Source organism: Anas platyrhynchos, chromosome 2, assembly GCF_047663525.1.
Source record: "Anas platyrhynchos isolate ZD024472 breed Pekin duck chromosome 2, IASCAAS_PekinDuck_T2T, whole genome shotgun sequence".
NCBI classification, from domain to species: Eukaryota; Metazoa; Chordata; class Aves; order Anseriformes; family Anatidae; genus Anas; species Anas platyrhynchos.
The window spans coordinates 42,426,785-42,452,283 of NC_092588.1; the positions used below are offsets into that span (position 1 = coordinate 42,426,785).

The 25,499-nt window shown below is 45.2% G+C and overlaps 1 protein-coding gene and 1 long non-coding RNA gene across 8 annotated transcripts in view; both read right to left on the reverse strand.

Moving 5' to 3' along the window:
- Positions 1–25,499, reverse strand: part of KCTD1 (potassium channel tetramerization domain containing 1) — a 97,614-nt gene that overhangs the window by 38,773 nt on the left and 33,342 nt on the right. Inside the window, exon 2 of one of the 7 annotated variants that reach the window (XM_038174654.2) lies at positions 4,113–5,237. The exons of the other annotated variants lie outside the window; for them this stretch is intronic. Within the exon in view, the coding sequence (XP_038030582.2) occupies positions 4,917–5,237 (321 nt within the window). The 3' untranslated portion in view covers positions 4,113–4,916. Of the gene's footprint in view, positions 1–4,112; positions 5,238–25,499 lie in introns of those variants that run through there. 7 annotated transcript variants of the gene reach the window in all.
- LOC119715889 (uncharacterized) lies at positions 5,685–25,496 on the reverse strand. Its single transcript, XR_011807512.1, has 2 exons — positions 23,284–25,496; positions 5,685–20,803 (listed from the first exon to the last, which is right to left on the reverse strand). It is a non-coding gene; the product is annotated as an uncharacterized lncRNA (long non-coding RNA).

Sequence of the window (25,499 nt, forward strand, 5' to 3'; positions counted from 1 at the left end):
TGCCATCGTGGTGCTTCTCTTCATCTTCGTTCTGAGTAACACAGACACCAAGAAGTAGCCCAGGCTACTGGCCAAACCCTAGCAAAAGGTGTTTACACATGAGTATATCAATGCTCTTTCTTCTGCTTCTTCACCCTTACCCTGACAGGTGGTAGCTCTCTGAGGAGATGGTTGGGCTGTACTGGAGCCACTGGGTCTGCAAAACAAAGAAGTAACGCATCACTTTCCCCAGCGAAAATCTGCCGATTGTGCTGTAATGTTTTGCCTTTCATCAATATAATGAGTGTTCTCTCCCTTGCAGCTGCGAGCTTTAGGACTGCTGACTCTGAACATTAAGAATTGCATTTATAAAGCAAAACTCCAAAACAATTGTGTTTGAGTGCTGCATGAAAGACAGGCCCAAAACACTATCAGATGCAATTTAGTGCCACAGTAAGCTGAGATACTAGGTCCCCTGAGATGCAGCGGTAGTAGTAGAAGAATTATTTTAGACCTCTGGAGGAAAAGCCTCATTTTACATCCTGAATGTCTGTCAACATGTGATGGAAGACCAAATTATCCTATACAAGAAAGTCAAGTACAACAGAGAGCTTGAGAAGTTAGGAGGGTTTTCTTGAGATGCTAAAGCACTGTACACTAAACGAATACAGCACAAAACCAACTACTACACCAAGCAGCTGCTCACTGCCCACCACCAGTGCCATGTCTGCAGCAACCAGTACGATTTGCAGAAACACATGGATGCTTGAGAGATAGGACACAGATACACAGAGGGGAACATCATAGCCGGGGGTAAGGTACAGGCCATCAGAAGACAATGACATGGCTCAAACCATCTCCTAGAGGTAAGTTCTTCTGCATTGTGCAACAGCTCAAACACTGACCAAGTCTACAAAAGCAATGACGAACCTTTGTCACAGCAGGGTGGCTACAGCGATACTGAGTGGAGCACTTACCTGACGGGACAATTTTAACTGCTACATCCTCCTTGTCCCAGAGGTGCTGTCCCCAGGGGTGGAGCGCCGATCCCATCCCTCGAGACAGGGGTCCCTTTTGCTCCATATCCTGCATGCCGGCTGCTCACAGCCTCCTCCTTGAGACCTGGGCACTGCCGAGCATATCTGCCCAGTCAGTGCTGCGAGCGCTGGAGAGAACGTGGTTGCATTTCCTTGGCGTAACGAGCCTTGCTGGGATTTCACCGGAGCTGATCAGGACCTAGGATAAACGCCACAGGTGCAGAGAACCATGTGCAAGGCAAGGGATCGAGGGAAAAAGGAGCACTGCCTACCCGCAGGCTCAGGACAGCTAAAAGTGCCCTTGGACAGGAGCCTGAAGATGCTTTGAAAACCCCAACATCCAGGTGGACAGTAGCTGAACCTGTAGCTCACGACTGACTTCAGCAGAACAGCTCTAACCACAGCTTCATCAGAAACTGTCCACTGAGAGCTTAAGAAAATATCTAATTAACCTGAGAAGGGAGGCTTTAGGGATAAGGGCAGGAGCTATGCTTATACCACTAGTGCAGCAAGTCCGAAATCTGGAGAAGGTCAAGTTTACAGAGAGAGGAGATATTCTTTCGAGTGCTTATAAACTTTTCTGAAGCTTCCCGTAGGCCTTGAAACTGCATACAAAAGTTTAATACCTCCCTCAAGATATTCTGTAATTTTGTACTCTTTATGGGAACTCAGCCCCTTGCCTGTTTGGGTAGGCGCTGCTGAGGCCAGCCCAAATGTTTTATTACCTTCAGGCCCTGCAAGTAAAGCTCTGTTCTTCTGCACCACCTCCCCATTTCTCGCTGTGCACACCCTCTACACTTTGGTCAAGCCAGTGGTGAATGTGGCCGGCACAGGACTTGACCTAAGCCCATGATGCAGGCAGGATCTTCTGCATACGTGCAACCCGCTGCACTATTAAAATAAAAACCCCACGAAACTCGGGGGCCCAGCCCAGGCCCATCGCCCTCCCCCAGCACACATCCACTGGCCACTTTGCTTTTCTTAATGGAAGCAGACTTGTACGGTCTCGGGGCTTGCTGCTGATTGGATTCTCGCTCAGGAAAAGTGGCAATTTAATTTACAAGCAGAACCGGATTCGAAAGCTGCTCCCAATTACCGTGCAGCACACAATGCCCACCCGACACCGGATAATCACAGGGTGCGCACCCCAGCACGCAGCTGGCAAAAACATCCCGTAAGCAAGCAGGAGGACGCAGGAGGACATCAGACCAAAGGTCAACAGACCTGCTGTGCCACTTCTCATGGCGTCCCAAGATAGGGATGGGCTAGATACCTGCAATTTCAGGCCGTTTGTTCCATGGGGAGCTTGTTTGTTCTGCACCGGCTTCTACTCAAACCTACAATAAAGTTGATTTAGGAGTGACCAAAAGGAAGTGCAAGGCCCCAGCCTGAGCCTTCCTGAAGTAACGTGCCCAGCCCCAAATATGTGAAGGTTTGCATAGCTGGGCACCTCAGTCACCTCACTCAGCCGCCTGTGTTCTTCTGGACAAAAAGTGGATCCTGCCAGGTCCTGCAGAAATTATCACAAGACACAGACTGCCAACAGATCCCTCAGTCTCGATGGAGAAAGACCACAGTCATCTCGGACACCTTTATGTAGTTATTTTTATTTTTTAAGAGGAAACACACGACGATGAGCAGTCCCTGGGAAAGAAGCTTGCAGGCCTGAGAGCGTTTAGCAGCCTGGCAGCCCTGCCCACAACACTACAGCTGATACAAAAGCCTTTGCTTCTGCTGCCCCCAGGACAGTTTCATTCACTTCCCTTTAAGCCTGGAAAATAGGTCACTTTTCTTCTTCTCTTTCCTCCATCGAAGCTCAGGTAGCAGAGAGGAGGTGAATTCTCTTGCCCTCCATACCACAGCAAGCACACGAAGGGAGCTTCACCTTTTGGCGAAGGACGGAGGTGACAGACCCATTCTCCTCCACACAAGGCTTCAGTTGTCCAGCGGCAGCGTTGATCCAAACACCTTGGACCACTTCATCCCTTCTGCAGGAGGTGCAGTGCCTTTGCAGATGAGATACCTACCTGCTCTGGGCCCTCATCCGGGGCCAGTACCTCCTGCCTGGAGGTGGCAGCTGCCTGAGCAGCTCTCCCCGGCCCTTGGGAAGAGCCCAGCCATCAGCTCCTGCTCTTGATGATGACCATGCAACAGCCACCTTAACCCCACGTGTGTACATGGGATTCAGATCAGGAACAGAGGTGGGAAGGGGCAGGGAAGCTCTGAACACTGCAAACCATCTTCTAACTCCTCCCAGGTGGATACCTCGCAGCTTGAGATGTTGATATTAATAGCATAATTTTTGTCAGACTTCTCACTCGAGTGTTGCCTTTCATCCACTTCTAGCAGGCACTCTATGCATATTTTGTAAGAGTCTTTACATAATAAAAGCACAAGGAAAAAAAAAAAAAAGCAACAACAGAAAAAAAAAAATACAACACTCCCTCCTGGGTTTAAAAGAAAAGAACTTATGTTTGCCAGGACCATGTTGGTACATTTGAATGCAAAGTTAAACAACTCCTTAAAGATGCTGTCAAAATTTGAGCGGGGGAAAAAAAACACCAAACAACAACAACTGGTTACATTCTTCTTGTACTGAGTTTGTAATTTGTCCCATAATCTTCTGGTGAGAAGCAACACCAAAAAACAAGCATTGCTAAAATCTGTCTGTTTTGTTTGCGAGTTAAGATCCTATCAGCAGTACATGAATAAAGATTACCATCTTGAATTGCAGTCATATCTGAAGATTTTAAAGACTCATAAAAATGCAGACTTCAGTGGGATAACTGGAAGATTGTCATTAACTGTCAGAATTTGAGAAATGGGCCTTTTCTGCAAATTTGACTCACAACCCCAACAGAAATAAGCCCACACTACCTTATTTAAAGTTAATTTACACTACAGTTTGAATAGCACCTGCCCTTGGGCATGTTCCAGAAGAACGTCTACCTTTTCACAAAGCCAGGCTAACACCCATTGTAAAACTTCCAGAGGCACATTAGATGTCTATTCTCCCCCCAGCAATTTCACCCTTAGAAGTAGAAGGAACGCTGCCAGTTACAGCCTGTGCTGAGGAAACATGAGTTATAATTTTACCCTGGGAAAATTGCTGAACTGGGAGCTTCTGGTGTGGCATAGGTCTTGCCTTCGCAATCCAATGGTTCTTTTGATTCAGAGAGGCTTTGAAAGGGTGGTGATGAAAAACATAGCCTCTCCCTTTGAATCAGCCAGCCGCCTGCTTTCCTCTGCACTTTTTAAATTTGTTTTATTAATTTGCCTAGGAGCAGAAAGAGATAATACTGACCCATCTGGAGCACAAGCATTTTCGGACATATCAACAGAACATTATCTACTTCAGATTGAACAAGCAGCCAACAGAAAAAACATCTTCAGACTAGCTAAAGAAGTTTATATCTAGAATCACCTTAAAAAAAAAAAATTAAAAGACCCCAAAAGCCTCCGTTAGCCCTTCCTGCCTTATGAAAAGGAAACAGACAAATTATAAGGATCCAATAAAACTGTATCTATGAAATGCCGTAGCACACTCAAGCTCTAAGCACTCTCCAGATGTTTCTTGCAGCAACCAATAATAAAATATTCTCAGCCTGAATCGTAATTTTGAAGACATTGCGTCCACTTAGTAATTACGAGACTAGACAATACAACAGACAGATAGCTTCATCTATCACCTCACTGCAGAAAAGAGGCACAAAAGGGCTTTAAAACCATACCTTCATAATTATCTAATTTACAACGAAGATGTAAACACAACTGCGTTTGACAGTTACAGTTCAAGCTGGTGCAGAATTAGAAATACAGTGGAAAATTGCAATCCTAAATTATACATGCCTCTCTCCAGAATTGATGCAATGCAACATTATAGGCAGAAAGGACCGGCTTTCAGGAGCCCTCTGCTGTCATGGGGCTCTCCTCCTCCCTCCCGCCCACTTCCCCTCCCAACGCTGAGCTATCAACACAAGGATGCCACCGCTCAGAAAACGAGGATCTGCTGAAAACCTGCCAGATGGACTGAGACCACCGAGAGGACAGTGCAAGGAAATGGTAAAGACTGAACTTACTGAAGCAACAGGGTTTTTGGGAGTCTTGGTGAACGCAGACTGTAATGAGGAGAGTTTGCTCGGCTCTGAAATGATCCCGTGCATTTCCAGGGCTGGCTGGAAGTCTCTCTCTCCTCTTGTAACTCTCATTGAAATTATCAGCCTACATATTTCATAACACACAGGAGAATGAAAAAGTCCAAGCACTATCATGAGAGAAATCACATTATTTATCATTATGCTATTTCAAAATACATGTAGGTTACTTAATACCTAAGGACAGGCGGCACAATAACATACAGGTGCTCGGAGAGGAAACAGGCTTTTGCTGAAGAGACACACACAAGGTGGCACAGGACAGTCAAGGGGTCCGAAGAGCTCTCCAAGAGGGTTGTTCACGCGTCATGCCACATATGGGAGGTGAGCTGAAAACCCTCAGCCATCCAGATGCTTTTCTATCCCTGCCCCATACTAGAAATGTGATGCTCTTCAGATGTGGAACCCCTCAGAGGGGTAGGTACGCAGCTGGTGGGAAGGGCCTAAAGTCTTGAATTAAATTCAAAAAGCTCCTTCATGCAGTAATGCATGAACATTTATATATATATATATATTTTTAACCTCTTTTCTCTTTTTTTTGAGGTTTTCTTAAATGCTGGGAAAACACTTCGAGATGAAGGGAGAAAAGGAACAGCGTGCACGCAACTATCAGGCTCAAGCAGTGACTTTTTTGGGTACGTGAAGGGCAGGATTTGAGGAGAGGAGAACGCAGGATCCTGCTTTGGAAGGCGAGAAGCGTGCTTGGCAAGGCAGCGACCGTATGGCATAGGAACAAAGCATACTTTAGATTTGGTTCATTTGATTCCATTATGTGTAAAAGATACTTTCAGATCCAAAGCTAAGAAATACAGTTTTGATTATTATTGTTTTCAAACCTGTAGGGATTTCTCCAAGTAGTCATTGTAGCTCATATGATAAAAACATCCATTTGGCAGCTAATTTTAGCATTTTTTGCCCACAAGGGTAGATTAACCACGAATCTATATAACCATGTGCTATATGCTAACAGAAGCCACCATCACCACTGCCAACTTCATGAATTAGCAACTGGCTAACTAGTTTTAGACAGCTGCTAACTAGTTCATTAAATTTTTTATTTCATATTAAAAGGCTTTAACTTGATCCTACACCACAACAGAACACATACGCATACTCAGAACACCAGTCAAAATTTTGGTATCTTAACATACATTAGCTTGGATTGCATGTTCTGTTTGAGCCTGGTTTTGTGCTTCTCTGGTTATTACTAACACGTGAATTGCCAGTGCTTGGACAACAAAAGGAACTGAAAGTGTCTAAAGAAGCATAAAGACGACATTGGTTAATTGACGAGAAATGCCTATCTTACTTTCTCTAGCTACTGGCTTTTATTGCCTCAAATGTTCAGTGAATATTTCAATAAAATTGACAAGCAAGAAATACAGACACGTTAACAAAGTCATGCTAAAGATAGCTGTGCTATGGCAGAAGCCAACACACAGAAGAAAGACCTAATGAGATGATTCTGGGACGTCTTGAAAGAAAAAGGGCAATGGGCAGCTTCACCAGGAAAATGAAAGCCAGACTTATAACACACACACACAGTTACCTCATTTTTAAAACATGCAGAAGCTACGTTAGACAACCTAAGGACATTCACTGCCACTTGCCAGAGCTGGTTCAACCACCGTGTGGTAACCACTCAGGTATGAAATTTCTCTTTGGTAGGCTGTTCTGTAACTGGGTTCTCGGAGAAGTTGGACACTGCCAAGAGGTTAGCCTAATTTAACCACTGATGAGGCAGTAAGCTTGATGTGAAATTATTCTCCTTCAAAACAATACTTGAAGAAATCTTGCGTTAGTCTTGGGGGAAGACTTCATCTAACTAAAGCTGCAGGAAACAAATCCACTACCTAGAGTGGTAGCAACCACTAGTAGTAACCAGTAAGAGCATGTCAACAAGGGGACACATCCTTTATAAACAGCTCAGGTCCCAAACTGACACCTCCGAACTACACTGCCTTCTGTAATAGAGAAGAAAATTTTAGGGAAGGATTGAGACCACAAGATCTGAGAGAATCTCAAAATGTCTAAGACAGCAGTTTGAGTATATGATAATTAAGTGCTTAGAAGATTGAATAATTTGGGATCTGTTACTAAAATGTAATCACTTACTAGAGCAAAATCAGCTTGATTTCCGAGGAAAAAAATAGGTTAAGGAACTGTTTTCTACACAAAGTAAAAGAACAAAAACTTACCTCTACCCAAAACAAACAGAAAACCAAGAAACACAACACACAAAACCACACACATACAAAAAAAGAAGAAATGAACCACACACCAAAACAAACAAAGGCAAACAATGATTAAGACCCTGTCCCTTCTTTAGAGAGGATGGACCCCATGAGGCTTTCTCCTTAGGCACACATGGGAATACAGCTCTGGATGCTGTGAGTGGTGCCCACCCGATGCAGCACATGGCAGGCTGCTGATGTTCAGTGGCCAGGACAGAGGACACGCTTCCTTACCCCTGCAATAATCAGAGGGAGCAAAATAACCCTTCTTCGCAAAAGTACTGCTTTTACGTGAAAAAGCAAACCAAACCACTGCATTCCAGACACCTGAAAAGTGGGAAAAACCATCACAAGAGAAAAGCTCGGCAGCTGAAGGGGCTGAAGAGGGGATGGTCACCCACGGTGACACATCTCAAGGCTTTAAAGAGCGGTTCCAGACAAAGTCTGGAAGATAGCACCTGCAGAGGGCTTTCTCTGGATGCAGGAAAATATGGGGGAAAGGCCATGGAAGCGGTGCAGGACACCAGCAGCTCCCTCCCGGCACAGAGTGGAGGGAAGCAGGGAGACTGCAGTGCCTGTGAGAGGCGAGAAGGCAGAGGGACGCCAAGTGTGCCTGGGGAGTGGGAGAGGGGAGACAAAGCATCCCCTGTTGGGGCAACAAAGCCCTGCCAAAAGAGAAAAGGGTAGGCTGGAGGAGGCGGCGTTTAATCTGCAAGAGTGTGGAGAAGGGTGGTGAAACACAAAAAACATTTAAGTTGTCAGGCTTTGGGCTCCCCTTTGGAACAAAAGCTTGCCTTCAGGAACAGATGAATTGTAAGTGACAGACACAAGCAAGAGCACTTGGAACAAACAGGAAAAGTTTCACAAGTCCTGCGATGAGCATCTAGCAGCAGGGAGCAGAAAATAACTTCACCAACAATTCCTAAATTATGGATTCATCTTGTGGCTGTCATCTGTGGCCCCGTTATAGACGTACCTGGGCTGGGCACCTGATTTCTGCTGAATGCAGAACTGAAGGGGATTAGTTTGGGCAGAGGGGGCAGTGTGGGAGGACATGTGGAGAGACTGCCTCATGTTTCAGCAGAAACCCCAAATCTCTGGATTTCCACCCGTGCTGCCTCGCAGAGGGAACAGGGTTTCAGCCCAGAAGACAGCAGGCGGTGAGGGTATGCCTTCCCCCACAGATCTACGAAGCCGTGTGGAATGAGGTGTGGCGGTGGAATTTATACACCCAGTCCTAGCTGGAAACTGTGGCGGGATGCCAACCACAATGTAAAGGTCCTGTCATCTCGACTCCAAGCAACGTCCTGACAATCCCAACATTTTCTCGTACCAAAGTGATCCACAGGTACAGAAAAAAACTACCTTTTTCTGTCAAGAGGCCCAGCAGCCACAGCACTCTTACCTGCCACACGCCTGCCTCAGCGAAACCTTGTGACCCACCTCACCGCGACGGACCTTGCAAATGGCTCAGCACTGAGAAGCTCCATGGAGAATAATACTCCTGCCAACAGCGATTTCACTTGACCACAAGCAAGTCTGGAGGTTTCTAGCAGGCTGAAGCAGGGGTAGCTGGTGGTGGGTACCCAGCAGTAAGGCTGGAGGCTCGCCTGGTGGGGCCAAAAGGAAGCACACCAGGGATGCATCACTGGGACTCAACACCCAGAAGAAGGCTGAACGCATGGCGAAGCTGAAGCAGTAGCAGTGACACCAGAAAAGGCTTTTAAACACAAAAAGGAAACTGAAGACAGCCAGATAGACTCTAATACTTGCGTGCAGATTACAATCAATGATGACTATTGTTTTTTATAAAGGGCCTAACGATGCAGCGCAAGCTAATTCCTCCCATCTGAAGCCTGGCACCATTTGGTATTTTGAATTAAAACAAAAACAACAACAACAAAAAAAACAACAAACCAAAACCCAAACAACTGAATGCCTTTTTTCTCTTCTCCCCCCCTTCTCCTAGCTCTTTTGCCATGCTAACGCTTGTTTGCATTATGTCTATTTTGAGCTAAATTAAATAGGAGCAGCAGAGTTTTGATTCAGTAGTAGCAATAAATGGGGTTAGCCTGGCATTGATCTGTGTAAAGGGGCCAAAGCTAGGACTGCCAGCAGCAAAACGTGGTCAGTGAACTCTGCAGTACCACAGAGTGACCCTGCAGCTGAATTCTTAGCCCTGATTACAACAGAAATAGACTTGCCTTCCTGAACAAAGAGTATTTCAGGCAGCAGATTAGCAAGAGAAAGTGCACTTATAACAGCAGATTGAGGAAACAGAACAAAAAAAACAAAACCAAAAAAACACAGCAGACTTCTGAGTATTTTAGAAAGCTCCTGAACAGCGCAAAACATGCATTCATTGCTCTGCATTTCCTGTAAGCCAACACTAGACCCAAACGCTAAAGAAAATAAATTTATTTTGCGTTTCAGTTAAACAGCTTCAGTAAGCAAGCATGCAGCAGGGAAGATGAACCAAAACCATGTTAAGGATAGCAGACTGAAGAAGTCTGCAGACTGAGAACATTTGCCTTGCGGTCCTGCAGGAAGGGAAGTCCTACTTTGTACAAGAGGCAAGGTCCCCTTCATAAATCATGCTCCAAATTCAGCCAGGAAATTTATACACAGCCAGAATTTCACAATCCTCAGGGAACACGGATTAAATCTGCTAGCTCGCTGGGTGTTTGTGCTGTTGTGCAATGCAAAAAAAAAGAGCGAGAGCGCACCAGTAAATCCATCCTCATGACTATGGGGTTTAATCAGAGTGCATCCAGGATGCAGAACAAAGCGGCTCTTGTTTGCGCCGCGATCCCCCTGCTCTCCAGCCGAGTGGGGTCAGCCCGGGTCTTTGGGCAGGGAGCCCCAGCGGGGTGAGCCCCCGGTGAGGCCATTTCATGCAGCACGAGCCCATGAGGTGCTGGATGTTCATGGACATCCCAACCAGCACCACTGGCTGCTGCTCCCACCGCCTGGCAGGTCCAGAAGCCACAAGACTGGCCTCGCTGAGCCCCTCCTCAGTTTTAGCCACTTTCTTTTCTGTGTTTCGCAATAAATGCTCATTAACACAAACATTTCCTTAAAAGCAAGCAGCGCAAAATACCGAGTCACTCCAAATCCTTATGAACAAGCCCCTAAAGGATTTCAGCACCCCACCCCCCTTTTTTTTTTTTCTGCAGAAAGTCCCACTGTGGATTTTTGTTGCTTTGTCAACCTGCAAGGACACTTTAAAAGTCTGTCGGTACACTGACAGTCTGCAAAAAAAAAAAAAAAATAAAACAAGTCAGAAATGTGCAGGACAGCACCCCGCCTTTTAAATGCCACTCATCTGACTTGCCACTCTCGTTACGGGCTGATTGCACCCTTCACCAGGGCTTTGCGGTGGCTGCGATGTCAGAGCATGGGACATGTGGTTGTCACAGGGACTGGGAACTTGCCGACTGATTTATGGGAACTTACAAACCCACAAAACCAGAAGATATTTGTATTCGCTTATATCCCGAGTGCTCCTTTCACCTCTCACTGAGTAACTCTCATGCAAGTGAAAGTTTATGTATGGTTCAAAACTCCCTTTTCCTTCTGGGGTAGGCAACATCACGTTATAGCACAGCGCCCAGCCCAAGCAGCTCGAGGCCAGCACCGGTAACAGCAGCTGGAAATTAAGTTGTCATCTTAACTGGTTAACAGGTATTGAGACATCTCAAATAGATTGTCTCATTATTTAAAAACAGGGCAATTATCCTAATTTACACTCTTCACAAGAGCAACAGGCTAAGCTTTAAATACGGTACCATACCTGCCTGACCACCCTTTTTGAATGACGAGAGCTGAGGGCTCCAGCTCAGCCAGTGCTCAGCAAACACCTGGGCATTTTGGGACTGCTCCTTGCAAACATCCCTCTCCCCAGGGGTGCTGTCAAAGCAGGACCACCTGCCTGCTGGGTCCCCGACCAGGCAGTATGGCACTGGTGACAATGACGGCCCCCAAAAGCCATGGAGCGAGGCTCAGCACAGCTGCTGAAGCCTGGGCACACCGCCGTACCTTTTGCTGACTCCGCAAGGGAGCAAAAAAGCTCCAGCAAAGAAAGGAGGGCAGCCGAGGGCAGCAACATCAAGAGAAGATTTGCCAGGGCTTGCCTGCCAGAGGACGGAGTCTAGCGTTTTAACCATTTTTGGCACATTCCACATTCGGTATTTTTCAGAAGCTTTCTAGGATGTTTATGAAACAACTGCAAGGTAGGCAGCCACATTCACAGCGGTACGAAGAATTCCTTCCCACATTCCTCTCCCATGCTCTGCAGTCGAACTAAATGAAGATGTAGTTTATGTTTCTTTAATTACAGTTTGTTAAAAAGAGAACAGGTTGTTAAGTTATGGTAAGGAGCCTATGAGCCTGTACCCTGCTTTGAATACCACAGCGGTGTAGATTTCACTGAATCAGAAAGCCTGGCCAAAACATCCCTCGGGGGGATGCGTCCTCTGCTATTGTTCAGCAGAAAAGAATTCACCTTTAAACCAATCATGGTAATCAAACCGATCAATTAGAAAATGATCTTAAAAGATCGCTTCCAACATAGAGAATACTGTTAAGTTTCAGTCATTTGATATTAAATATCACAAGGGTAATACTGCACGATTGTTTTATGACGTTTTTATACCATCCATCTTCTGCTGTTTGCTTTTAATCCTGCTTTTCCCCCATTAAATACTTACAGTATTTATACAGCCTTGTAAAACTCCAGTACAAAAGAATAAGCAACAAGAACTTTTCCCCATACATTACTTACCAACTTAATTATGTAATGTAATGTGAAAGGTTTATGTACACCAGCTGGATCTCATTACTGCTACGTTTCTCTCTCTTTAAAGCGCACTTTATCTGGAATACTCAAGTTGCTAAGAATTCCACTTAAAATGCGTTCGGCTGGCACACACGCAGGCTCACGCTGTACGATGCTAACTCATTAGATAGATTCACAACAACCCGAGTTTGTGGATGCTTATTTCTGAATGTTAAAATGCACCGGGTAAATTAAAACATTTGAAGCTAAGCAATTCGGTCTTCCCTCCTAAGCATCGCAGTAACCTCAGAAATCTCTTCCACATACAGTGAGAATCAAAAAAATGAGAAAGAAAAAGTTCCACGAGACTTTTGCTTTCATGCCCCTACCGATCAGTGCTAAGAGTCGGGGGTGTGCCAGCTTCATATACCTGAAGATACATCTAAAAAGCAGATTTCAGAGCCATGAAGACCTCAGCGGTAAGAGCTCCTCTTCAGGGAGGCTATTAAACACCCAAGTGAACCGAGGCAAGCCTGTCGCACGCCTTGGTGCCACCAATTGAGACATTCCTGTTCAACCGTGAGGCAAGAGTTGTGGTTTAATAAACGAAGAGAACAAAACCAAGCATAAAAAAAATCCTGTGCAATGGTTTTATTTTTGTTGTATATTTGACTGTAATTACTGTCTTAAGTACTTTAATTGCCTGGCTTTTCTTCAAGTGCCTTGCCTGTGGGGAGGGGAGGCAGGGCAGCTTATAGTTTGTCATTAATGAATAAAGTACAAACAAGTTTACCTTGTCTCTAATCAACATTCCCATCAAAACAGTTCGAGAAGAAAGCGCAAAGGGGTCCGTCTGTTCACCCCACAGACCCAACAGCATCGTGCTAATATCTGATCTATAATGATTAGCCTCCTCCTGCCACACCGCTTACACCTCAGAGGGGAGCTGGCAAGCCTTTTTACAGCACCCACACGAGAAGCATCCGAGCCCACCACAAGCATCTCCCCCTTGCCCGTTTCCAACCCTCCTCTACAGAGGTTGCTCTTGGCCACCGGTCTGGGGACAGGGCACCAGGACAGCCAGCCTTTGGGTCTGACCCCAGATGACCCTTCCTTGCATGCACGTGAGGTGAGAAACAGAGGGAAAATCAGTTCTGCTGTTTGCAAGCAACTCTGTAGGGCCATTTACAATTTTGCTGTGCAACAACACGCATCCAGCCCTTCTCAGCTGGAAATAATTTTAGCCTGGAGTGGAAACGGAGTGGAGGGAAAACAAAGAGTGACAAAAGGAAGCCCATGCAGGACAGAATAAAATACACCCCTCTGCTTCATTAAGAACTGATTAGGCGCAAGAAGCCATCAGTAAAAGTCAGAGCAGTTGTATTAAGGAGATGGTAAAGCCAGGAAGATGGTGAAGCACAGGGCTATTTTTCACAACAAGTGAAAAACATGAAGACGACAAATTTGGCCATTAGTCTTGTTTTTCCACTTAAATTGGTACAGGAGTCTGCTGCTTTTCCACAACACGTTCCCAGCCCAGCAGACTGCCCCAGCAGCCAACGCACCACTGCCACCAGCGTGCTTTGTCCAGCAGCAGCTCACCTCTGGGGATGAAGGCAGCTCTTCCTCCCCCTGCCTGGGGAGGAGGAGGAGGAAGCGTTGACCACACTCATCCCCTAGGGTCCTGACTGAGACCACCACCTTTCCCCTAAGTCACAAAAAACCTGCCTTAAGAACGACTAACAGCTTCATGTTACTTTGGATGAGGGCCTCCTTCCACACTTTGGGCTAAAATTGCCGGTGCATCCTGATAACATCTTTTATCACCTCTCTCAGCAGTACATCTCCTCCCTTCAGCCTCAAATCAGCTGGTACACCATCCCCAGCACCCTCACCTCTGCCTTGAAGCACACCATTCACCCTTACGGGACGGTCCTGCCGGCACACGGGCTGCACACTTCTCACTCCGGGAGGTTTTATGTTGTGTTGGCCGCTTCTCGCGTGTTTCATTTCCCCCACCAGCAAGACACAGAGCTTTTATTCTCACGGCACGACAGAAATAGCACATCCGACAGCGTCTCCGAAACAATACTACTGATTTGCAACAGCACTCAAAGCATCTGCCTGCCGCTGCCAGCCGAAAGCACTGCTGATCAGATGAACACCTCTCCTGGAGTAAGTTTATAATAGAGTGCGTGATTATATATCTTGATACAGCCACATACATAACGGAGGGAACCAGATGATTTAAACACTGATCTGAGGTCTTCTGCTCATTAAGATGCACAGGCAGAAGCTTGATAGAAGGGAGATCTGAAAAGACACTGTATAAAAGTTTAAAATGGGTTTATGAAAAATGGGCTACAGCATGAGAGCAGCTTAACTACTCCTGAAGAATTACGTGCTGAATGCTAGCAACCAGCCATCTACCACCGGATCCACCAAGGAATTCCTGATGTCTCAGAGCTGTGCCCTTGCACTTGTTTCTTTAGGGGGGAAAATACAACGCATTTTGATTAAGCACACCACCGAAGCACCTGAAGTTGTGATATATAGCATGAACTGACTAGGCAATGAAAACACAGGCGTTAACACACAGCATAGGCCAGTGTACACAAGTAATTTTAGATGCAGACAGCTCTTCCTAGTAGAAATTTAACAAAGCTGGTATTTCACTAGGAAACCGTCATCCAGATAAATACAGCAGAACCAAGACCCCAACCCTGGTCCCAGTAAAGCTCCCATCTCATCGTGGTGCTGCGGGAGCCCATGTGGCACCCAGGTGGGATAAAGCTTCCTCTGGAAGCAGGAACACACTGGGTTCTCCGCAGCAATTTTATGAAGTAGCTTAAAGATTAATGGAGTAGATCGCCAGCTCATGCAGCACTTTGATCAAAACCATGTTTTCCCAACTTCCTCACTGAGTTTTAATACGATGTGAATGAGAAATTGATCTGGACACTTTAGTTTACAAGGAGTATTTCGAGTAGCTTGAGGAAACTAGTTTATTGTCCATTAGGAATAAAAACAAACACAGTGCTTATATGCCATTTTACTGCAGTGCTGACAGTGGATCTCTTCTGGGATGCACACCCAAGAACCAACACTGACTCTGAAACAAAACTCTATAGACAACCATGGGTGTAAACGTCTCCTTTTTTAAGGTTAAGGAAATAAAACCTCTTAGATTTCAATTTCCAAATTCAAGAATACAATGTATTTAATTTACACCACACTCAGTTTCTTTTAACTGACTTGGAAGTTGAAGAAAACCAAGACCACAGTGCCCCCAAAACCCAATCACTACCACTCTTTCAAATTTTGCTCCAGCACTTCTGCTCTAAAGAAAATACACAATTTTTCTTTGCCACTCCTCAGCTCTCTCTTTTCCTTGATCAAATTGTGCTTCAGTACCTTTCTACATGTGTTATTTACTATTAAGAAGGGCAAATTTTCTTATTTCCTAATTCTAGCCCCGTTTCAAAGAGAAGCATTATTTCCCACCCTTGAACCCACCAAACTCACCCAGCAGCTGGCCCTACAGAAATGAATCTGTTTCCTACCTGATGTAATGAGAAGATGGGTAACTCTTTCTCACCCTGCTTTCCCTCCCTTCTTCATTTCCTACCTCAATGTTTTTCCAGCTCTTTTCCTTACCACAAAATTCCTACGTCCTAGCTCCAAAACCCAGCTGGCACAGTTATTTAGCCCCACTTGCTGGCTTCCAGATGGGTCGGAGGGCTCATCCCCGCTCTCCTCCCCCATTCAGGTATAACAGCTACTTCGGACCACTGCCATTAAAAGAGAATAAAACAATTTCAGACAGCACGCTTGCTTTGGAGCTTTTCGGCTTTTATAAAGAGTGTTTGTGTGCGAGGGAAATGGCAACGCTTTGGTTTTTCCTTACAGCACTTGTTTACAGTTCTGGAGGAAAACCCAGGGGGCTCAGGGAGCCGCGGGCTGCCTCGCCGCCAGTGCCCAACGTCCCCAAGGCAGGGCTCTGCGGTCGCTGCTCAGACAGCAGCACTGAAGGGTTTTTTGTTTGGTTTGTTTCTGTTTTAGCTAAAAGGTGGCCAGGGCCCTTGTGAAATCTACAACAGATCCACTTATTCATCAGCTATTGTATCTTTACCTGGACATATGATGGATTTCACCTGATGCTTTAGTATCTTTCAACTGCTGAAATAACCAAGCTTTCTAACAAGCTTCTAAAAGCCTCTCTGTACATTTCACATGACTGCCAGTTACTGCCATATCATCGCCCTGCACTGCAAACCTAACCCACTCTTACATTGCTGATCCTGAATGCACCTGTTAGCAGTCTGGTAGTTCAGCACACTGAGCAAAACTGGTTAAAATTCCACTTGAGCAAGGGCATGAGGAATCCTTGTCTAATGAATTACCACAGTAAACTTAGAAAAAAGCATTTGGTTATCCTGCTTTCTGCTACGTGGATACTTTCACCATGTACATTATAGCTTAGTGCTACTTCCACACCCCAATGCAATGCACCAGCACATTCATTCATGCTACGTTTTGTATTATTTACATCACCGCATTTTAAACTGGATACCCATTTCAACAAATTTGTATTTGCTGGTTAAAATGAACCTGGCTTTTTTTTTTTTTTTTTGCCTGTTTGTTTGTTTTGGCTTTCCTCACTTCTGAGACTTTCCAATGCCTAAAAAAAAAGAGAGCGCGGTTTAGGTCCAGAAGTACTTTTAATGGAAAAATTTGTATGCAGTTCCCCCTTAAGCAACACCAAAAAGACTGGGAATGTTTCATTTCAAAGCAGCTGACAAGTGCAGGTGCATTTCAAAAACAAAGCTTAATTTATTTTATTTTAAGGTAATCTGCAAGGTATTCTAGAGATTAAAAAAAAAAAATACAGAAATTAGACTGTTAGAGAAGCGTGTCAAATACCCCACAAAGAAAGCAAAATTTCAACTGTTTTGAGAGGACATTAAAGTTGTCTCTGTTTCTTAAAAGTCAAACCTTAACTACGTTACACATGCTGCTCTGGATTTGCAACAGCTTCAAAAGCTGCTTTTCCAGCAGCGTTTTTCTTTTTTTTTCAGCCTGATACCTAAACCCACGTCAGTCCCACTCTGCCTGTTTTATTTTCAAGCAGCACTTTGGCAAAAGAGCTGGAGTCAAAGGCTGAGCGAGGAGGGATTTGCACTGCAATTCCTGCTAAAGAATATAAACTTGTACAGCATTTGTGCTGGGGAGAGATCTCATTCCTACCGACTTTGGCCAGTGGTACAGAAGGGAGTGCTGCAGGGCTGTGTGTGACCCCCTCCGCCGTGAGAACGGCCGCTCCTCCGCTCCCCGCAGTCCTCGCGACCGTGTCTGCCACTACCGTGTATTTTTAGAGAGAGCGTGCTTTTGCAGAGAAGCTCTATTTTCAGAGATATAATCAGCAAAACAGTTACTTCAGCATTACCGAATTAAAAGGCAATAGAAAAAGAAGGCGTAAATGATGCCGAGAGGCTACACAGTTCTTTCTCAGCCAGTTATTTGCCAAAACCCACACACTTAGAGCACCTTATTACCTTTTTCCCCCCAACAGCATTTTTAAAAAATCAAGTATAGAAATGTGAACCTGGTCTTAGCTGGGTCTAGGGAGAGCTTCTAGAAACTGGTGTTACAACAGAAAAAGGGCAACACGTTTTCTAAACCAAAGATGGGAACTAGTACTCACAGACTCAATAAAAGCCCACAGAAAGCCTCATCTCCCAATCCAAGCAAACCTGGTCTGCAATAGTTCTCTAGCTACCTGTGATATCCAAGATGACGACAAAAGGAACAGCACACAAGAAGACACTGTGAATGCTGTTAGTAATAAAACTATTAGAAATGAAGGAAAGCCCTCAAAAGTGCAACTAATTCAGGCAGGTTCCTTCTTTATCTGACATTCATGCATCATCCACGCTACAGCCTGTAGGTTTGTCTGTTACGACATCTGTGTTCCCATCTACACCTTCCAGCTTGCCACCACAACCATCAAAATTAGGTCCTCTGAGCCTGGCATCAGAGCCACGTGGGTTAACTACAGCACTTAGGGCAACTCACACGCTTGGGGGCAGCATGATTTTGGTACGAGGAAAGGCTGCGTCGAGAAGGGAGGCAACTCCTCAACCCACCTGCTCCCAGCCTGCAGACACTCGGAGGGAGAAAAGCCTCAGCCCAGCCCAAGCAGAATCCAGGTGGGGAGGGCAATACCAGAGGATTTCCCCTCCTGTTTTGTGCCAAACCCATGTATGCCATTCCCCCCACACACTTCTGCTGCTTCATTTCCAGATGAGCTTTGAGCCAGAGGACGCTTGGTAATTAGCCACTGATTGCATGCAACAGTTTTGGTGCAGTTGGCCATTCCTTCAGGTGTGCTGCAGGCACCTCACCCATGAAAACAACAGCTCACACCAGCAAGATGGGCATGGGCTGCATGGCTGGTAACCCAAAATCAGAGTAACAGCTCAAGACTACTCTTTCAGACCTTAATAACACCACATGGAGCATGCTGTCTTGCTTCTGAGCACCTCCTCCCTGCCATTTTTGAAGCCTATTAGAAATACACAGAGAAAAATCAACAGCAGGGAAAGCAGCATATATACACACCCAAACACACATTATCTATGTAACTGCAGTTACTAAAAGCTCAGGGTTCAGCTGAAGGGTTGAGAAATCACTCTTGAAATTCCTCCTGCAATCCCTAATCTTAAGCATACGTAAACGGACACACACACACACACAGACAGAGGAGCTTAAAATACTGTGGTGTTTTAAGGAAGTCATTCATTTACGCATTGCATTTCTGACAGACAGATGCAGAAGTAGTAACAGCATACACAGGCGCCAATTTACGGGGAAGTCCGCGAGCTGCAGCCCCTTCATTAGGGCTACCAACCACAAGAGTCACAACTTCACAGCCTTCTCTTCCTCCCACTCCCTGTATCAAAAAAAAAAAAAAAAAAAATAGACAACCCACAGACTAAAACAAATGACAGCATTGCCAGATGCTGGATTTGGGTGCTTAAGGAGGAGGGAGTGAAACACAGCCCCATGATAGACATGAATATTAGACCAGAAACTGCCCCAGTGCTTCCACAAGCTCTCTGGGATAAGGAAACAGAACGAAAGCCAGAATTCATCCTTTTGCCTCACCTAAATAGATTTATTTTGCCCTCACCCTGTGCACCCCTGAACATCCCCGCACATTCCTGAGCATCCCTGGGCTTTGTCCTTCCACACTCCCCTGGCTCCCAACAAAAAGGCACGAGGACAGCAGAATGCGTGTGTCTGGCACCGCCAGGGCCCCCACATCCAACTGCAATGATCTGTCCTAGCCACAGAAGTGTACAGACAGACACAATCAGCAGGCATATCAATTAACTGAGAACTTACTGAAAATGTACACTCTGCATCTGTGCGCTGCAACTTTGATTATTTCCCAAACTAAAAATGGCACTAAGAACAGATCAAAGGCACTTGTCCTCATTAGGGATTAAGTCCCTAGCAAGTTTGAAGGTTTTCAGATCAACTAAAATTGGCTGAGTGCAAAAGCACGTGAGTTTATAAAAGCCTGGAAGAGCCATTTTTCCATGTGGATAATCCTGAAAAACAACGAGAACAGAATTCAATCTCATGTCTTCCGACATTACTTTCAGATCAAGGTATTGTGAGAAGTTGCAATCCCTTCCTTCCTCCCCCCTCGAATGCCTGAGAGGCTTACAAAGCATTCCCCGAAAACATGATTATATATTTTTTACTATCACAACATTAATAAATCTCTTCTACATCAGATAAAATGCAGTTACTAACACTTGTCCCTTGAATCCAAAAATGCGATAAAAAATTATCTTGCACGTACATATTTGGCTACATGCCCTTAATGATTTCCTCCTGAAAAGCAGGGTGCTTTTATTGCTTCAGAAACAGAAAAGCAAAATAATAAGAAAAAAGGACACTGGGAGAAGGATGAACAGAAGGGCTTCGAAAGTGACTGAAAATCTACAACATAGCTAATTAGGTTCCAGCTTCTAACACAATAGTGGGTGTACCATGGTCTGTTATCAAGTTTATAGCCAAGGGCACAAGACAATACAACCCCACATTCAATTTAATTACAGCCTATGGCTTGTGCAGTAGTGGTGTGTTTCAAAGGGTTTAAGCACTCATTTATTTCTACACCACACATGAAATAAGGCAGCTCACTGTCATACAGACTTACCAATTAGACCGAACAGTTTCTGATCTCTTGCTCTCTAGCAGGAGAGCATTGGGCAATGGGAAATCTTTTACAGGATAATCACAGAAGACTTTTTTGATAAAAAAAACAAAAAACAAAAAACACACCACCTCTGCTGCCTTTAAGTTTGTGCAGCTTACCTCTGATGTTCGCAGAGGAAGAGTACCAACTTGGTCATTTCAGATTCTGTACAATTACAGAAGCATCAAAATACAGCAGCACTCCAGAGATGCTGTTTTCCCCCTAATTGTTTTGAAAAGGGTCATCTTCATTTGGTTTACACAAAAGGGATCGCCTCTGGCATTCTTATCAGCGTCACTGAAGGCTGGACTAGGCAAGTTTCTCACTACTTCACACGGTGCAAATAAAGTCTAATTTCCAAAAAGTAAAAATATTTTAAGAATTGACATGCTACTGGACGAAACCACCACCTCAAATTGTTACACTATGTATTTTCTCCAGTACATCACCCCAATGCATCTAAGACCACCTACCAAGACAATATAGCAGATGTGCTAGACTTTATACTCCAAAAATCTAAATTCTACCTGCGTGTAACAAAACACCATTCTCACATCTTCACAGAAACTCACCCCGAGTCACCTTCAAGCAATCTCCTCCCCAGCAGCCGACCCAAACAGACCGTTTCCATTCCAGGAAAGAAAGACCAGCTCCCTTCATTCATTTCAGCACGAGCACAGCCCCCAGAGCCTAAAGGAGATCACTGACCCCAATCTCTATTCTGCTTCTCTTGAGCTTGTCTTGGGGCACATTCATATTCCCACAAACCTCCTGTTGGTTATAAGGAACACAGTTTGGGATGTCTTACCATCTTCAAAAAATAAAATAAAATAAAAAGCCCTGTTCAAATTTTTTTTTTTTTTTTTTTAGAATAACTGCGAATTACAGCACTGAGTGACTGAGGAGAGCAATAGCCAAGATTTTGCTATGGAGATTCATAAGAACACAGGTTTGGGGGTTTGATACCTCTGCCTCCCCTGTGTTTAAGAGCAACTTTAATGACCAGGAGGTATAATAGGTACCTCCTAGAGTTGATCACTTTCTATGTCTGTAACTCTAATGGAAAAAGAAAGAATTTCCCATTAACAAAAACAAACAAGAAAAAAAAAAAAAAACACAAAACAAACACCCTGTAAAGTAGGTACAGTTTTTATTGTTCTTTTCACCCTCACACTTACAGATTTTAACATTGGTGCTCCTTTTAAAAGAGACACCTAGCAAACCCTAGGTTTTCTTGCAAGCTCTGATGATCCATTAATCAAAGAGGATGGCACTCACCAGACAGTAGCACAGCCACAACTAACCTCAGAAACTAAGTAAACAGATATACTCCCACGAGAACTAACAAGGTATTTAGAAGTCATCAGTCTTAATAGCTGCTGTGCTTTAAGCCGTTAAGATAGGGATATTGCCCCATCTATTATCTGTATAGAAATAAAGCCTAGCATCCTAACGCTGCCTCCAGAAACATCCCTGGAGCCTTCTGAGGAGTTCTCCTATTCTGCACACTTGGAAAGCTCCCAGTGATGAACCTGGACAGAGTACCAAAAAAATTTGTACAGAACAGCAGCCTTTTTTGTGGCTACTTTAGGGAAACGTGGGATGTTCTCATACCAAACATTAAGCAGAAAGATTCTTATCCACTTCCAAAAGAAAAAGATTAAAAAGAGCTAGACTAACTTATTAATTACGATGATTTGCTGCAGTTTGTGCTTACTCCTCACTTATATTCATCATGTACTACTGTTTTGCCTTGCTTTGCCAAACCTGCAGTCAGAAGAAGACTTTTGGATCTGGTCAAAGTAAGCCCTTCAAAGAAAGCATAAGGCAATAAAAAAACACTTGCCAGATCAAGAGAAAACACACGCACAAACAAAGCTGGCCTTGGGTTGAAACCAGAAAGAAAAAACCTTCAAGTATCTCCCAGACACTATGACAAACGCATGTGAGCCATGCTTAAATGACTGAACATTTGGTAGATATCTTAAGAGCCGATGAAACTCTTCAGAAGTAGCCGAGAAAAACCCAACTGAGTTAGAGAACTGATGTAACAGAACCATTTCAAAGCAACCTGTGACTCCCCTCACCCATGGCATAAGCCGATGTATTTCCTTAGACCTACTTTGGGAAATTTGTACTGCAGGAAGTTCAGCATGTACCAGACCTATAAATCTCAACAGCTAGCACCAGACTGTAGCATCAAAGGCTTGAACTTTAGCTATTGTTCATCTTTCAGTAACACGAGAGATGAACAACAGACAAATTACATCCCTCTGTCATCAACTTGAGCTGAAGCACTGCTGTCAGTGGCAGGAAAATTGCTACACTTCAGAGCAAATAAGTACTGAAAAGAAAGTTGTGCCATGATGGCACAGTATGCTTAAAATATACTGTATAATGCTGCTCTCCCGGCTGCAACTGAAAGCAATCGCTGGATCAAGTTGAGCATTTGATGTACCTTTCCCCAGCTCTGGAGGAGGCTCCTGCAAACCAAGTGCTACAAACACGTCTTGGGGCTAAAACAAAAGAAGGGAGCAGCCACGACAGAAGAGAGTAAAATTAATATCCTTGCTCAGATCCTTAAAGTTTGCAGACAGTGCAAATTCAATACCTTCAGCTTAGTGCCTCCATTTAACCTTTTCCATACCTTGCTTAAGGTATTAGTGCTGTAAGAAAGCGTCCGTACACACAAACAGCATAAACTTGCTGAGAAGCCCCCTCCTTGCACTGATATTTATTCAACGGGGTGTTTCACCTGCCCAGGGGGCAGCAGGATCTGTCCCCTGGACCAATAATTACAGACGGGACCAATAAAACACGAGCTTCTGACCTTGGTGCTTTCAAGAAACCAGTGATATTTGTCAACAGCAGAATTCAGTGTCACATTGCCTGATGAGCTGTATTCAGTGAAAAGGCCTGGAAAGCCTTTGTTTATAATTAAGCAATAACGATTGAGGGCCAGGGCATTTCCTGGGGATTAATGACCAGCTGGGAGAGTTGATGGCCTGAGGCAGTGCCTTGGGCCATTAACCCCAGCCAGTCATTAATTTCCCCAGGAAATGCCCTGGCCCTCGATTAGCGTAACTATTATAAAAGGTAGCTAGGGAGAAAAAGTTTAGCATTAACAGTCTCCCAAGGAAACCCAGACAATGTTTTTTCATCGCGTCCCAAGAAGAAGTGCATAAGTTAAAACTGACACGACAAGAACCAGCGATTAGGAAGAAAAAAAAAGCTCCCTTCTCCTAAAGACTTAAATTACTGAGTTTTGTAGTGCAGGCAAGATTTAGCTACAGAAGTGGCTGGGCAGCTTGTTTAGCTCATTAGATTGTGAATGGAGATGAACATTTCCATATAATTACTGAGAAAACCCACACTGTCTAGTATCCTTGCTGATTGCTCATTTTCCTCCTTGCTGCAGCTAAGAAGGCAGCACATGGCCGCGTACGCTCCCGTCTATTCAAGGCATTTCTCCCTTTTCCCCCGATACCAGCCACTAATGAGAATCGCAGCTCCGACCGCGCAGCCACACAATGAGCGGTCCAACAGATGGATTTCTCCTCGTGTGAGCTTTACGGGGGCGTTATGGGATTTGGGGGACAGGCTGGGCCACCTTGCCGTGCAGGTTACAGGCACGCGTACCGCGCGATGCTCCCTCCATCACCATGGGTCCCTCTGCCCCATCCTCATGTTCGCGACCTTCCTAGGAGCCAAGCCACACCTGAAGTTCCCAAATTACCCTCTAGGTCACGAAACGCAAGCACGAGAGGAGTCTGGGGTGAAATACACCTGATGTAATCCCTGACATAAGGAGCTAGAACAAAAGCACTATCCGCACGCAATCGAGCCTCCGAGCCACCCGCAGACACCAGACCCATGCAGCAGGAGGTCAAACCGCAGCGCTCCGCTGAAGTGGTCGAAAAACCCCAAACCCACAAAACACTAGAAAGGAGACGTCACAGGTACCACGAAGAACATCGATGCTTATGCAGGCGTTCCCAGAAAGCCCCCCTCCCGCTCTCCCCTCCCCAATTAGCCCGGGGCTGGCTGATTAGCCGGCAAGCTCCCTGAAAGGGTCACTCTGTCCAGAACTGGTATTTCCACTTCGGGAGCAGCTCAGGCATGTCGGATACCTGCCTTCACCCCACAGCACGGCCCGACACCGAAATCCCTGTTACTGCTCAACACCAGCACGTCGCAGGGTGGGGGGGGGGGTGGTGACCGCGCGGGGCAGCGAGCATTAAAGCTGCTCGGGGTTTTATGGGGCGCGGCGTAGCTGCAGAAGTTTCACAGAGGGAGTTGGAAGGGCTTCCAAACTCGGAGCCAACTGTAAAAGCGTAGCGAGTCCCTAATTGAACGCAGCGCGGTAATTTAGCTCCAGCCATTGAAAAAAAACAACTAAAACAACCCAAAAGGAGATGGATTTTGAAGGGTCCGGGCAGCACGTGCGGTGGAGGGGACTCGCAGCGAGGGGCTGGGGGCACCTCTCCATCTCTCTGCTTTGCCTGGCCCGCCTCAGTGACACGAAGCGCCTCCAACAAACTTGGTCTCGCTGCACCTAACCCGCCTAATTGTGCTGCTGCTGTATATTTCGCCGCTATGGCAACTAATGCAACTAAAGCCAATTTGCCTTATAAAAAAAAAAGAAAAAAAAAAAAAAGAGGATCACTGCCAGGAAACAGAGCTATTTTAAATAAACAAATACAAGATGAATGCAATTGCCATATTAACCCTCTTGTTAACTTCTGAAGTTTAAAATTACACCCTCATTACTAGTGTGTAATTGAGTATTCTCCTGGCTGTTTCCTGCATTTGAGGTTATTCAAATAGTTCATTAGCACATCAAGAACACCACACACACTAATGATATCTGACGCCCTTATCTACTACTTTGGCCCGACTTTCGTAACTCATATCTTCCGCAAAAAGAGGGGGGGGGGGGGGGGGGACAGAACACAAAAAATAAAACAACAAGGAAAGAGGAAAAGAAAGCAAAAAGGAGGGAGAGGGGGAGCCGCAGGACTGGTGCCACCGCCGAGGGGGAGCAGG